At 38.8% G+C, this 13910-nt stretch overlaps 1 protein-coding gene and 1 non-coding gene across 4 annotated transcripts in view; one reads left to right on the forward strand and one right to left on the reverse strand.

Annotated features, from left to right (window-relative positions):
* The first annotated feature begins 2031 nt into the window (after nucleotides 1-2031).
* On the forward strand, nucleotides 2032-2138 carry LOC144324446 (U6 spliceosomal RNA). The gene has a single exon (XR_013389954.1). It is a non-coding gene; the product is annotated as a U6 spliceosomal RNA (small nuclear RNA).
* Nucleotides 2139-12142: 10004 nt separating this feature from the next.
* Nucleotides 12143-13910, reverse strand: part of SAXO6 (stabilizer of axonemal microtubules 6) — a 29208-nt gene continuing 27440 nt past the window's right edge. For all 3 annotated transcript variants that reach the window (XM_077913763.1, XM_077913762.1, XM_077913761.1), the window contains one exon: nucleotides 12143-12961. Coding sequence is in view for 2 of the 3 variants with exons in the window: in XM_077913762.1 (XP_077769888.1) it covers nucleotides 12849-12961 (113 nt within the window). In the remaining variant the exon portion in view is untranslated. The remainder of the gene's footprint in view (nucleotides 12962-13910) is intronic.

Consider the following 13910-nt stretch of genomic DNA (forward strand, 5'->3'; position numbering starts at 1 on the left):
AGAAACAGTGCACAAGGGTTCCCTTCTCTCCACCTCCTCACCCACACATGTCATCTCTTGTCTTTTAATAATAACCACTCTGACAGATATGAGCAATTTAGCTTGAGCTGTTGCTTACAATTTTCATGGCAACAGAAATACGTATGCCCTGTGAGGAGATTCAGTAATGCCATCCTTAGTGACTAAGAGCTGAGCCACTACTCAGAGAAGTCGTTGCACTGCCACATCCATGCAGGAGCATTTATCTGTTACCTTCTGTGACACTGCAAGCTCTAAGAGGTTGGTGGTCATGGGAATGAGATAATTCAGTATAGCATTTGTTTATACAATGCTTAAAGCTGCCATATGCAACTTGATAAATCTTTCAAATGGAAGTAATGATAATTCTTATTCCACATGGTTATTGTGGTACTAAATAAATTAATACATATAAAACATTTAGACTAAAACAGGAGCATCATAAGAGCTCAATGAGTATAAGTGCTTAAGATAATAAAGCCTCCTCCTATTGTGTGATTATTATCCAATCCTGCTTAGGAAAAAAGGAAAAGTTAAACAGGAACCAAAGATTTAATTAATGTATTTATTTTGAAAGATTATATGTATTTATTTGAGAGAGAAAGAGAAAGCACATGCACAAATGGGGGGGGTGGGCAGAGGGAGAGGGAGAGAGAGATTCTCAAGCAGACTCTGAGCTGAATGGGGGAGTCTGACATGGGGCTTGATTTCATGACCCTGAGATCATGACCAGAGCCAAAATCAAAAGTCATATGCTCAACTGACTGAGCCATGCAGACGCCCCATGGAATCAAAGATGTAATTTAATTGATAGTTTGAACCATGTGAATTGTTAATATTTGATGATTTGCAACCTGCAGACGTGGTAATTTCTTAGGGTTCAATCCCATCATTTAGAGGGTTTTTGTTGTTGTTGTTGTTGTTGTTTGTTGTTGTTGTTTTTATTTAAACCTGGCTGACTCAGAGAAGCAAGTAGCACTTTCCCCATTGCAACCCAATCTCCCACATGATGTTATGGATTGTACTTTTAAAGGCAAGTTCCTTAGACTGGGTGTTTCCTTTTGGCATTTATGTAGCTGCCACCGGATGAACAGTGGTGCCTCAGCCTTGACAACCAGCTGGGCTTTCCTCACCATGGCTAAAATATAACAATCTTAAATACCTAGTATAATTATTTTATCAAGCTCTAATTAATTAGTAAAAGCGAAATGGTATGCAATGTAGAATACGTTATTAAGGTATTTGTTTTAAATAAAAATAAACACCTAGGTCCACCATAACACCTTTCTTAAACTAAAATGGCTGAACTGCTATCTTTGCCTGTTTAGAATAAACTTTTTTCTTCTCTAATGAAAATCTTTTCATTTTTGACTGCTGTTTCAAAAGTCAAAAAGGTTTTGTGTAGCCTCTCATGATTTTAGAGTCAGAATCTCCTGCCGTCCATTTAACTCTGCCGTCTGCCTATCAAATTGTCACTGATTTGAGAGGAGGCTGTAGGTGCCCCTTGTCCTTTCTCCATGCCAGTGGACAGGATTGATTGTACGTGTTTTGTTGAGTTAGAAGATCTGCGTTTAGATTCCAATTTAACTTAGCCTCAATTTTCATACTGGCAGAAGGGAAACAATGTTCATAAGATGATTTAGAAACATGAATTAAATCATGTAGCCAAAGGACAAGCCACATAAAAAGCATCGATCACTGTTATTTCCCTCCTAACCATAGCTAGAGTTTACTAAGTGTTCACTGTGTGCAAAGCACTAGGTAAGAATCCTGAGTGGACCTACTCATCTCATCCTTGTAGGAGGGACTAAACACAGGCTTAGAGAAATTCAGCAACTTGTCTGAGAGACGACATCAACATGTCAAAGCAAAGATCTGAACCCAGAAAGTCTAACCACACGACTTCTATGATTAGCCACTGAGCCTCTCAATGAGATGCTTGTTCCAAAACGTATCACAAGTTGGTTGATGCTGTCTTGCTTTTACTTATCAAATGTTTAAAACTTTTAGGGGATGCTCGCTTCAGTAGCACATACACTAAAATTGGAATGATACAGAGAAGATTAGCATGGCCCCTGCGCAAGGATGACACGCAAATTCGTGAAGCATTCCATATTTTAAAAAAATAAAAATAATAATAAATAAATAAAATTTTTAGGGGCGCCTGGGTGGCTCAGTTGGTTAAGTGTCTGCCTTCAGCTCAAGTCATGATCCCGAGGTCCTGGGACAGAGCTCCAGGTCAGGCTCCCTGCTCAGTAGAGAATCGGTTTCTCCCTCTCCTTCTGCACCTCCTCCCTCTGCTCATGCTCTCTCTGTCTCACTCTCAAATAAATAAGTAAATCTTAAAAAAAAAAAAAAAAGTTTACAACTTTTATAATGAAAAAGCTTGGAGAAGTGGTTCTCAACTAGTTCATGCAGAAATACCCCAGATGGAATGACAACTTTCTTAAGAGTTTGCGTGGTGAGTATACAGTCCAGGCTACAAGGTCAGGTAGGCAAAAAAACAATTTCATTTATTTTTCTCTATAATGAGACTTAATTTTCTATCAAGTGTCATTCAGGTGGGTGGTAGAATGGAGTTCAGATAATTGCAATCAAGAATCCCTCTCGCTTCTCTATCACATCGGGAGGCATCTCCACCTTCTTGTCCACCAATGGGGGCAGGAAAGAAACTAGTTCTCCTCTGTCACATGGAGACATGCTCTCATGTCTCATATGCTGAGATGTGCATCTTCCTGCCTGATTGTTGATCATCAAAGCCACAGTTACAGCTCCATTTCAATTATTTCTGAGCTCTTCTCAAAAGTACAGGACAGCAGTGCCTCGATGGCACAGTCAGTTAAATGTCCAACTCTTGATTTTGGCTCAAGTCGTGATCTCAGGGTTGTGAGATCAAGCCCCAAGTTAGGCTCCCTGCTGAGTATGGAGCCTGCTTAAGATTCTCTGTGTTGAAGTACCTGGGCAGTTCAGATGTTGGAGTGTCTGACTTTGACTCAGGTCATGATCAGAGGGTCCAAGATTGAGCCCCACATTAGGCTCCCTGCTCATCAGGGAATCTACTTCACCCCTCCCTCTGGCCCTTCCCCCACTCTGATGCTCTCTGTCTCTCTCTTTCTCTGTAAAACAAAACCAAAACAAAACAAAAGTACAGGACAAATTTGAGTGTTTTCCATGCCCATCTGTGGCCATGGAAAATTGTGGGATACTGTCTTACAACCTTTCTGCTAAGATGAGCCACAGGTCACTCAGCAACAATCATTTGTACCTTTTGCCAGATGTAGGTTAGACATGGATGGATTTCCAAAGATTTGCTACCTCCCTAGACTTTACCCAGGAAGTGAGGCAGAGGTCACCTTTATCCTCAAATAGTTCCCAAAGCAGTGATGTACCAGAAAATGTCTATAAAGCTGACCTGCAAGGGAAACATCTTGATTTGTCTCAGTCACCAATTTCTGTGTTGTAACGAGTCTCACCGTGGCCAGTTTCAAGCACCCAGTGTGAGAACACTGAAGGTGGAGTTGCGACTAGATGCCAGGATTGGTTCCCGCAGCTTCAGCACACCATTGCCTCACCTGAAGTGAAATGCCTGTACTCCTCACTCATCCAATCAGCCCAGGGCTCCATCCCTCTGAGAGGAAGGACCTCTCCCCCACAGCCCACCGACTTCTAATCCATCTCTTTCCCATTTCCAGCCCTAGTCTGGCCACTTTGGGTCTCCTGCTGGCCAGAAACACTGGCTTTGCTTGACTCCAAACTCAATGAATTTTTTTTTAAGATTTTATTTATTTATTCATGAGAGACAGAGAGAGAGAGAGGCAGAGACACAGGCAGAGGGACAAGCAGTCTCCATGCAAGGAGCCCGACGTGGGACTCGATCCCGGGACTCCAGGATCAAACCCTGGGTCAAAGGCAGGCACTAAACCTCCAAGCCACCCAGGGATCCCATGACTCCAAACTCAACCAATTTTTATCTTACGAAAACAAAATCCTAAAGCTTGACTTTGTATTTCACTATTCAGTGACCACCTTTTATAGGTAATAACAACATGTGCTCTAGTGTTCCACTAGAGAGAAAAACAGTTTAGCAAAAAAAAAAAAAAAAAAAAAAGCCAAATTGTGAGATGGGGGTAGGATGGATCTATATTTACTATAAAGAAGTAATAGCTTCCTACATTATACAGCATTCACTCCCTCTCACCTCCCAAACCCCCTCCAGCACTGCCTGCCAAGGATTATTCTCTGGGTGGCAAAGGTGTGGCATGTGTTTCAGCGGTTGCTCAGGCCAAAAGCTCTGGTGTACAAGAAACACAGTTTCATTTATTATAGTCTATAATGAAAATTCACATTTTTAGGATGACAATCCATCCAATTTATTAAAATTTAAAATACACATACTCTGTAACCCAACAATTTCATATTTTTCATATGTACCTGTTATAGGCTGAATGGTGTCTGCCTCCTGCCCCCAAATTCATATGAAGTTTTAACCGCTCAGTAGGTCAGAAAGTGATCATATTTGGAGCAAGGGTCTTCAACGAGGTAATTAAGGTAAGATGAGACCCTCTGGTTGGGCCCTAATTCAGTATGACTGGCGGCCTTACAAGAAGTGGTTGGGACATGTAGGGAAGATCACACGAAGACACGGGGAAGAAAGTCCCAAGCCAAGGACAGAAGCCTCAGAGGAAACCAGATGTGCCACTACCTTAATCCCAGCCCTCCAGCCTCCACATCCGAGAGGAAATTTCTGCTCTTCCAGCCACCCAGGCTGCAGTGCTTTGTCAGGGCCACCCTGGTGCACTCAGAGAACACCCTAGAGAAATACTTGCACATTTTTACAAGGCAGGCCATCATGGGGCAGTACTTAGACTTTGAGGACTTGACTGCGAGGAATCAGAACGACAGGACCGAAGGACACAGTGCTGCTGCTGCTGCTGCTGTGAACACAGTGGGCGCCCTGTCCCCGCCACCCCCGCCTTCAATGCAGCACTGCTGATTCCCAGCCGCAGCACGTGATCTTCTGGGGCCTTTCCTGTCACTTCCACGACAAGCCAGGGCATTGATGCCGCTGATGTTCACTTCCCTTCTCTCCCCAGCATCCTTCATGTGGTGGCTTATGGGAGGTTCTTCAACCTTCAGTGCAGAGCTGCAGGCTCCCAGAGTGCTCCCAGCTGTGCTAAGCTCCACAGCCCTTTACTGGATGCTTCTGTGATCAATCTCCAGGGTGGATGCATGGCTGTCATTGAGTGTTCAATATGAAAAGCATGCTCTTTTCTCTTTTTTTCTAACTTTTCTTTCAAGTCCCATTCAGGTGGGCGGTAAACTGCCATCAGTGGGGAGCATGCTGGAGTTCCAGGCCAAAGCTGCCAGTGCAGGGGAGCGTACCTGTTAAGCTTGGCCCTCCTGGCCCTTAGGCCACTGCCCCAACTTCCTGCCTCACAAGCGAATATTTCTTAAAATACTAAGCTAAAATTATTTTCCTTCCTCCAGTGTCCCCCATCTTCTTTAAAATAGAGCAATTTTAGGAAATAAGATAGAAAATAACAATCATAATTATTGAACTCCAACTCTGTGCCAGCATTAAGCTACTCCACATGCATGAAATTGTTTTATTTTCACAAAGAACCATTTGAGACCACTTATCATTCTCCCTATTATTATTATTACCACTGTTTATGGTAAGTGTTTAACATACTAATCAACTAGACCTCAGAGAAATTAGGTAACTGACCCACAATCACACAACTAGCAAGAGGTAGAACCAAGATTCAAACATCTTTTGTCTGACCCAAGAGTGAAAGCTCTGTTTAAAATGAACATTGACAGGTGGGTTTTTTTTTTTTTTTCCAGCTTCCTTGTTGTCTCAAGATTGTTAAAGAAAACCTAGGGATGCCTGGGTGGCTCAGTCTGTTAAGCGTCTGCCTTCGGCTCAGGTCATGATCCCAGGGTCCAGGGATTGAGCCCCACATTGGGCTTCCTGCTCTGTGGGGAGTCTGCTTCTCCTTCTGCCCCTCACCCTGCTTGTGCTGTCTCTCAAATAAATAAATAATCTTAAAAAAAAAAAAAGAAAAGAAAGACAATCTATTGTAGGAAGACTTGTGGAGATTGATTCATTCACCCAGAGAAAAATATGTTAACATGCTCTAACACATTGAACCATATATCGTAGCCATGTCTGGATATGAGATGCCTTGCAGAAGCCAAGGAAAAGATGCATTCTCTAGAATCAATGAGTTGGACCCATGGAAAATCAGAAGGCAAAAACAGGGCAAATATTCTTTAAAGCAGATTGGTTTGGCAGAGGGAAAACCATACAAGATTTGTTATATTTTTTTTTTTTTTGCTCTTTGTGAATATGGGCAGTGACACATGGCAGTTTGTTGGTGTTATCATTAATGCACACTCAAACACATATCTTGCACACACACGAACAGCACATACCATAGTTTGCTATAACTTAGATGGATTTCTTTTCTTTTCTTTTCTTTTTTTTTTTTTTTTTTTTTTTTTGCTATTAGCAATTAGGATAGAGTTTAATCTGTCACAGGAAAAAGGAAGATTTGCTGGCTGCCTATGCTGCCCTTAAGAGAGAAGAAAGTGGAAGTTAGTTGTCCATAAATTTGAAAATTCAAAAATCCATAAAGCATGAGTGGAAAGTTATCTTTCTCCTTATATGGAATTAACAAAAACCAAATAGCCAAATGTCTAGTAGATGATTTTGTAAATTGCAATTATGACATGTTTAAGTGGATTATTACCTAAAGAGACACTAAGATTAATGTGATTTAATCTGTGTAATTTTTGCATCCATTTGAATGAATGAACATATTCACTGAATTTGAATTTGTAAAATAGGGAGTGTTATCAGATATTTTTCTAGAAGCTTCTCCAACCAAAAGTATTCAGCTTCTACATTTTATTTTTTATTATGTTATTATTTAAATAGTGACTAAAGAACATGTTGAATATCAGTCTCTAGTACTCTGTATTTTTATATTTCCTCAAATTATAAAAACAAATCTGAATGAAATGTCTTTCCTTGGTCCCCACATTTTGACTCTGAATGACAAAAGAAAGTGACAGGTTCTTAGATCATTGATCCATGATGTTTTTACAGTCTTGGCAGCTACGCTTTATGTAGTAATCAACTTAAATGATCAGGCTTGGGTGTTGGTAATGCCAGGTTATGCTCATTTGGAAAGCACTTTAGATGTTTCATCTTCCAAAATTACAAGTCATACTTTATAATGTTATTGGCTCTTTATGGAGCCAAAGAGCTAGTGTTATACAAATCTATTTTCCATTCTCTTTGATTTGTCTAGAATCTTAATTGTTTTGACTTCACTAATTTTTTACCAGGAACATCAAATGCTTAGGTACTCATTGTGGGCAAAATCTTCCTGAGTGACATGCCCAAACTCTGATGGTAATTGAATTTAAAAGCGGAAAGCTCCTACATTTTCCCATTATGTGTGGCATCTAGGTAGTTTATATTTTCTTCTTGAAACTACAAAACCTTGAGTTTCATATCATCAATCTCTAAATAAAAAATAACTTGTAGCAAACATAGGAAATCATTGATATTGGCCAGGTATATTCATTTAGAGACCAGCCTTGCCTATCTTTCCTTTCATCGGTAATTATGGTGGGTCCTTTACTCGTATCTGATAACATCTCCAATTCATGGTTACACTAATACGGTTTGCACATCTCAGGTAATTGATTCCACCCTCTAGAGTTGCTGAGTCACAAGACTGTAGTCAGTCTTTTTTGCTTTACCACATAACGGAAATAGATAAATCATTTCAGCACCCCTGCCCCAAACTGGCTCTGTGTGAGCTGAATGTAGGTCATCACAGATAGGGCTTTGATGCCAGAAGCCACAATTTCAGGATACACTGCCTCCTGCATTCTAGATTTGAACCTAGCTTCTCTAAAACATGCTTACCACTCCCTACCCTCATTATTTTAATGAAAATTTGCCATCAAGACAACAGAACATCTTGAACTTCTGAATAGAGGATATGAAACACCTTTAGAGACCTTAAGCCATGTAATCTTAATTCTTACAGATGAGGAACACAGAGTCGAAGAAGTTTAACCAGCTTGCTCAAGGGAGAGTTGGAATTTGACCATAGGTTACCATAACTCCTAAGCCACCAGCTCTTAAAATACCTGAATATCAGAATCACTTGGAAGGTTATACACACAGACTCCCAGGCCCTCTTTCTAGGTAGTACCAAGGATGGATCATGGATAGTCTCCCTCTACGATCTATCATCGGCGATTTGTAGCTTATTTGTATTTTCTAGGTGGACTTCAGCCAAGAAATGAAACTAAGTCAAAGTATTTTTATTTTTTTAATTCAAGTATAATTAACATACAGTGTCATATTAGTTTCAGGTATACAATATAATGATTTAACAATTCTATACATTTCTCAGTACTCATCCCAATAAGCGTACTCTTAATCCCCTTTGTCTCCTTCACCCATCCCTCTGCCACCTCCCCTCTGGCAACTACAACCACCGGTTTGTTCTCTGTATTTAAGAGTTGTTGGGGGAGGGGGGTGTTGGTTTATCTCTTTTTTTTTTTTTTCTGTTTGTTCATTTGTTTTGTTTCTTGAATTCCACATATGAGTGAAATCGTGGTACTTGGCTTTATAAACTTCCTTAGATGGGAATGGTTTAAAGCAGCTTCCCTTGGGTTGCCTCTTCTCCTTTCTGAAGTGGATTGTTTTCTATCAGGCAAATGATATAGGAAGAGAATCAATGACCACAGTGTAGTGGTCACAGTGCTGGGCTTGAGACCGTCTCTGGTGGGTAAGTGGGGAGAAAGCCCTGATTTGTAACACTGGCTGATTTCCATGGTACAAATACTCCCACCATGGCCAATTTCAAACCACTGAGGGTTTGACAACCTGCTCACAACATTTCTGAACTTTTAACAATTGGCCAGAAGCCAGCTCCAACATACTAGTGGGTGTAGAATAATAGAGTAAAACTGAACAATCTCCCAACATTATCTAGATTGTCCACTATAATTATGTGATTCAAAGTGGTCATAACCTGGCCCCCCACACACATCACTCTACCTGTTGGCTTCATGCTCTTCCGAAGGCAACTCAGTGCCCTCCCATATTTCATCTCTTCCTCTTCCAAGGACACACTCTGATATGGGTCTGGAGCATAGTAGTGGATGGGACGAGTGGATGGAGCAATGAAGAGAAGAAAAGTGGAGGCCATCTTTGGGATGACTACTCTCTCTTATGCAGCATATAGCAGGGGTAGTGCTATAGGGCGGGGGCGTCCTCTGCTTGCGCGAGGCTGTTATCCTTCCTGGGCCTTGCAGACTCGGGGAGGGGAGGTAAGAATGAAATATGAAATAGGGTTATAGGAAGCTTGGCTCTCAACTTGAGAGGAAGAAAATGGTTGAGTCTTCCTATGTCTCTACTCACCCAAGGAGAAAGACCTGCACGGTCAAATCAGAGTGCAAGTTCAGCATTAGCATTACCATGAAGTCTACTGGAACAGCTGAAGATAACCCCAGCCTTCTTTTAATCCACAGTTATGCTGGAGGGGCAGACTGGCTTCTCACATGACCAGGCTGGCCGAGCACAACCCTAACTAGTCCAACGACAGAGACGGTTCTTCTGTCTGGAGTAGCCTTTGCACAGCTGACTCATCTTGGGAAAGTGAGGGTTGACGGCAGTTTGACAAAACTGGCCCTGCGCACGCTAACATGACTAATACTGCCTCACGTAAAAGTACCAGAAATATATTCCAAAACTAAATGTCAATGATTCTAGGATCACTTTGCACTTTATTTGCTCGTGTGGCAAACTTCTAGAAGTCAGGATAACTATCTTGGGGGTGTTGACAACTACAGCAAAGGTAAATAATCCCCATCTTTCAGCATCCTGGGTAGCCTATGCTCTATTTAAGTGCAAGCTTGTTTGTAATACTGACTCACTTTTCATTGACTCACAATCCATTTGTACAATAATTCAATGCCCACATACAGACCCTTCTCCCAACTATAGACACTTATCTTCTAAGACAGAAAAGTTAAAAAAGAAACTCCCTAACAAATCACCAGAGAGAGACAAGTGATCACAGTACGGACTCAAAATTTTAGTATAAACTTTCTAGTGTGGGCAACACAGGTAGATTTCGAGTAAAAAGATATAGATTTAATTCACCAGCTATGAGATTTGGGTCCAGTCATTTAGTTTAAGAGCATTTTCCTCTCTGTAAAATGAAGATATTTATACTTAAATCTCATGGTAACATTTCCTACCATGTACTAAGCATATTTATCATGTTCTTTATCCTTAACCCTCAAAATCAGCGTTCAAGAGTTCTTACCATGGAGTTCAAACTCCCAATGAGATCGATAGCAGAAACGAACATGCAAAGCCTACCATATATGCGTATGTGTGCATTTTTATCTGGGTTCTCAATCAGGGACACATGAGAATCTTAGCATCTGTGGTGAAGATGGGAGAAAGAACAGAAGCAGAGATGTGTGCAGTTTGGAAGAACTCTCCACTGTGATTCTGTTTTTTGCTCCCTGGTCTAGCTTGTGAGATACCGATTTTGACAAAAAGATCAAACCACCAGTTTAAAACATTGATTTGCATGTATACTCAAAGTAGAAGCTATATTAAAGATGAATACTGAATTATCTATTTTCCAGAGAAATGAAAGCATATATCCACACAAAAACTTGCAAACATTAATAGCAACTTTATTCATTACAGTCCCAAACTGTCAACAATCCAAGTCTACCAGTGGGTGAATGGATTAAAAAGGAACATATACATCAAAACAGAAGACTTCCAAAAAACACGCTGAGTGAAAGCAATATAAAAGATGGTTCCGTTTATACAAAATTCTTGCAAACTATACTGACTGCAGATTAGTGTTGGCCTTGGGATCGGGGGTGGAGGGGAGGATTGAACTGCAGAGAAAACTGAAACTTAGGATGATGGAACTGTAATAACATATCTTGGTTGTAGAGTGGTTTCACAGAGGTGTACCTTCTACTCAAATGCCATGTCCTTTGAGCTGCTTTCAGTACAAGTACTAATCTCTCAACACTATTCTCTTGCCAGGGCCACTGAGTAGGGCTTTTAAGAGGCAGTCAGTAGGATACTACAAAGCTAAATTGTCACCCAGAGACCGAGGATAACCTCAGCCTTGTAAGAACCATACCCATACCTGAATCTATCTAACACCCGACAGAGCAAGAGCAAGTTCGTGTGGTGTGACTTATTCCAACAGGTGTACCCGTATTTTAAAGTCTGCAGCTTAGGTAACATAGACTATTACACACAATTCCCGGAAGCTAGCTAGAATTCCTTTCTTTACTGTACATCAGTGCCAGTCATTGCAAACTCTATCCTAACCAACTAAACTAACCAACTTTGGAGGAAGAAAATGATACCTCTAAGCTTCTAGAGATAAATTCCAAATTTAGTTTACAGAGAATTTGCCTCAGTACATAGGTGTATGGAAGCCAAATGATTTTGTGTTCTAAATTCTAATTACACACTAATTTCTAACTTCTATTTCCACCTTTAGAGCCTTAATAACTTTATCAACTATTTTAAAGTGAGATATAAGTAAGCAAATATTTGTATGCCCACTTATTTAAGACCTCATAAGACCTTAAACTTACTGTGAATCAACAATTTGCAAAAGCACTTTTGATCAAATTGAGCACTTTAAAAGACTTTTATTTTCTAACCAACAGTCATGAATATTTTGTATATTTTATCTTCAGTACCCTCTGTGTATTCTCGTAAACATCACATGTAATACTTATGAAATTTATATTTTTTAGAAAAATTAGGTTTATGATTTACAAAGTGAAGAGTAAGAAAACAAAACATGTTCTACAAGTGAAGAACAATCAAAAAGTATGTGTTAAATTTTTGAAAATGAGTCTACCTTGGAAATACTGTATTTTTCTTATATTCATACAAAATTATTATGGACTTAAATTTCATTGCAAAAGAAGTAGAACATTTAGTTATCCCACTATGAGCAAAATGTTTCTAAAAGATAATTATTCCATGTAGTGACTTTCTGGAGGACAAGCCAAACACTTCAAACAAACAGAATTGAAATACTTGATCAATTTTTATTCAAAATGTCTACAAAGTTTTAACTCTCCATTATACAAATATTTTTTCAAAATTGAGACATTATTCAAATGTAAGCCAAAGTCCTTATACAAATAGAATACACACAAAGGTCAAAAATATACAAATTCTCTCAGCAGACTTTGTTACATAAATAAGAAAAATATATACAGCTCATATGTTCAGTTTAAAGTACAATTGTCTTAACACTGCAACCACATACAGAAGGTCCTAAAATAAAGACTACAGCAAATGTCACACGAATGACAAATTCATCTTATGACATATACACATAACCAATCTTCAAGGAATATATACTTCACACCTGGATCTTAATTTTTATTTTACTTTTGTTCATTTTTCAGAATATTCTGTGGATAGGTAAAATTCATAATTCTACCAGCTATGCTTGATACAAAACTTACAACATGTGAAGAAATCTACGTCTTTGTACTTTGGGGTGGGTGTTAAAAGAATTCTGTAAGTTGAATTTCTATGAGCCTGTGTTAAAATTTTCCAAGTAAACTGAATTGGCTATTGAAAAGTCGACCAATTCTTTTTAAGTAGGAAATGTTGGGGAAAAAATCCAAACACTTAAAAAAGTTTCAACATAGTAAAGCAATAAAGAAAAATTATGCCAATGGTTCCCTAGATTGTTATGCAACCCAACTACATATATGTTTAATTATGTTTTGCCCCAGAAATTCTCCTTCCTTTTCTGAGCTCGTGCCAGAGTTTGAAAAGCCCGGAGACTAGAAGCTGCAGAACGAGCAGAAATCTCAGATAATCTGTCCTCATCTGCAATGAAAAAATAATAATCAGTGCAGAAAATATTGCTAATAAAAATACTGTTTTATAACATTAACAGAAAATTAAAAGCATCAAGTTTTGTAATGTCAATATTCACTGGTCAGAAAAAAATATTAAAATTATAAAAATAGAAGATATTGACATTTTCAGGTGAGTTCATAATAATTACCATATTTAGAAATCAAACATTTTAATGTTACATGAGCATTCTGTTTCCTGCCTGAAATCCCACAATGTCGTTACCTAATAAACACATGGCCTGTGATTTCAGCATTACTTGGAAACAATTCATCATCATACTGTCTCGTCCTACTTTAAAAAGTACAGCTGTTCTAAGCAAAAAGCTTAAGCATTTTAAAAACAAAATGCTCTACCTTAACATAAAACTTACATTTCCAAAATAATCTCACTTAAGGTAGAAATAATGTTTGACTTTAACATGCTACCCTTAATTATTACAGAAATTCCTCATTCTGAGCAAGCAAATCTATTATGTTTATTTGCAAACAATGTTTTTCTATTAAGAAGAAAACACAATTGGATTTAGTGTCCAAATGTCTGCATTTCAAAAACAGTAACTTGATTTCTAGCTCATTGAATTCTGAAAAAAGTCCTAAGTTTGCTAAGAGGAAAGAAAATCTTTAATACACATGAACTTATAATACATAAAGTATTAATTCAAATTTACTTTCAAATCCAAAATTTATAAATTCAGATAGTTCATATATTTTAGGACGAATTAATAATTTTGATTGTTCACATCAGGAATTCAAAATTCCTCCTGCCACTATTAGAAGCAAATGAATTTGTCAGAATGACTGCTACACAAGAAAAAAAGTTCATTTTCCCTAATCATATTTTTTTGAGAATTGAAAATTGATAACACTTGAAAAAAATAATAGATATGCTAGACCAAATTCCTGAGCCCCCAGCTAGC

The sequence above is a fragment of the Canis aureus genome, chromosome 11 (assembly GCF_053574225.1).
Source record: "Canis aureus isolate CA01 chromosome 11, VMU_Caureus_v.1.0, whole genome shotgun sequence".
NCBI classification, from domain to species: domain Eukaryota; kingdom Metazoa; phylum Chordata; class Mammalia; order Carnivora; family Canidae; genus Canis; species Canis aureus.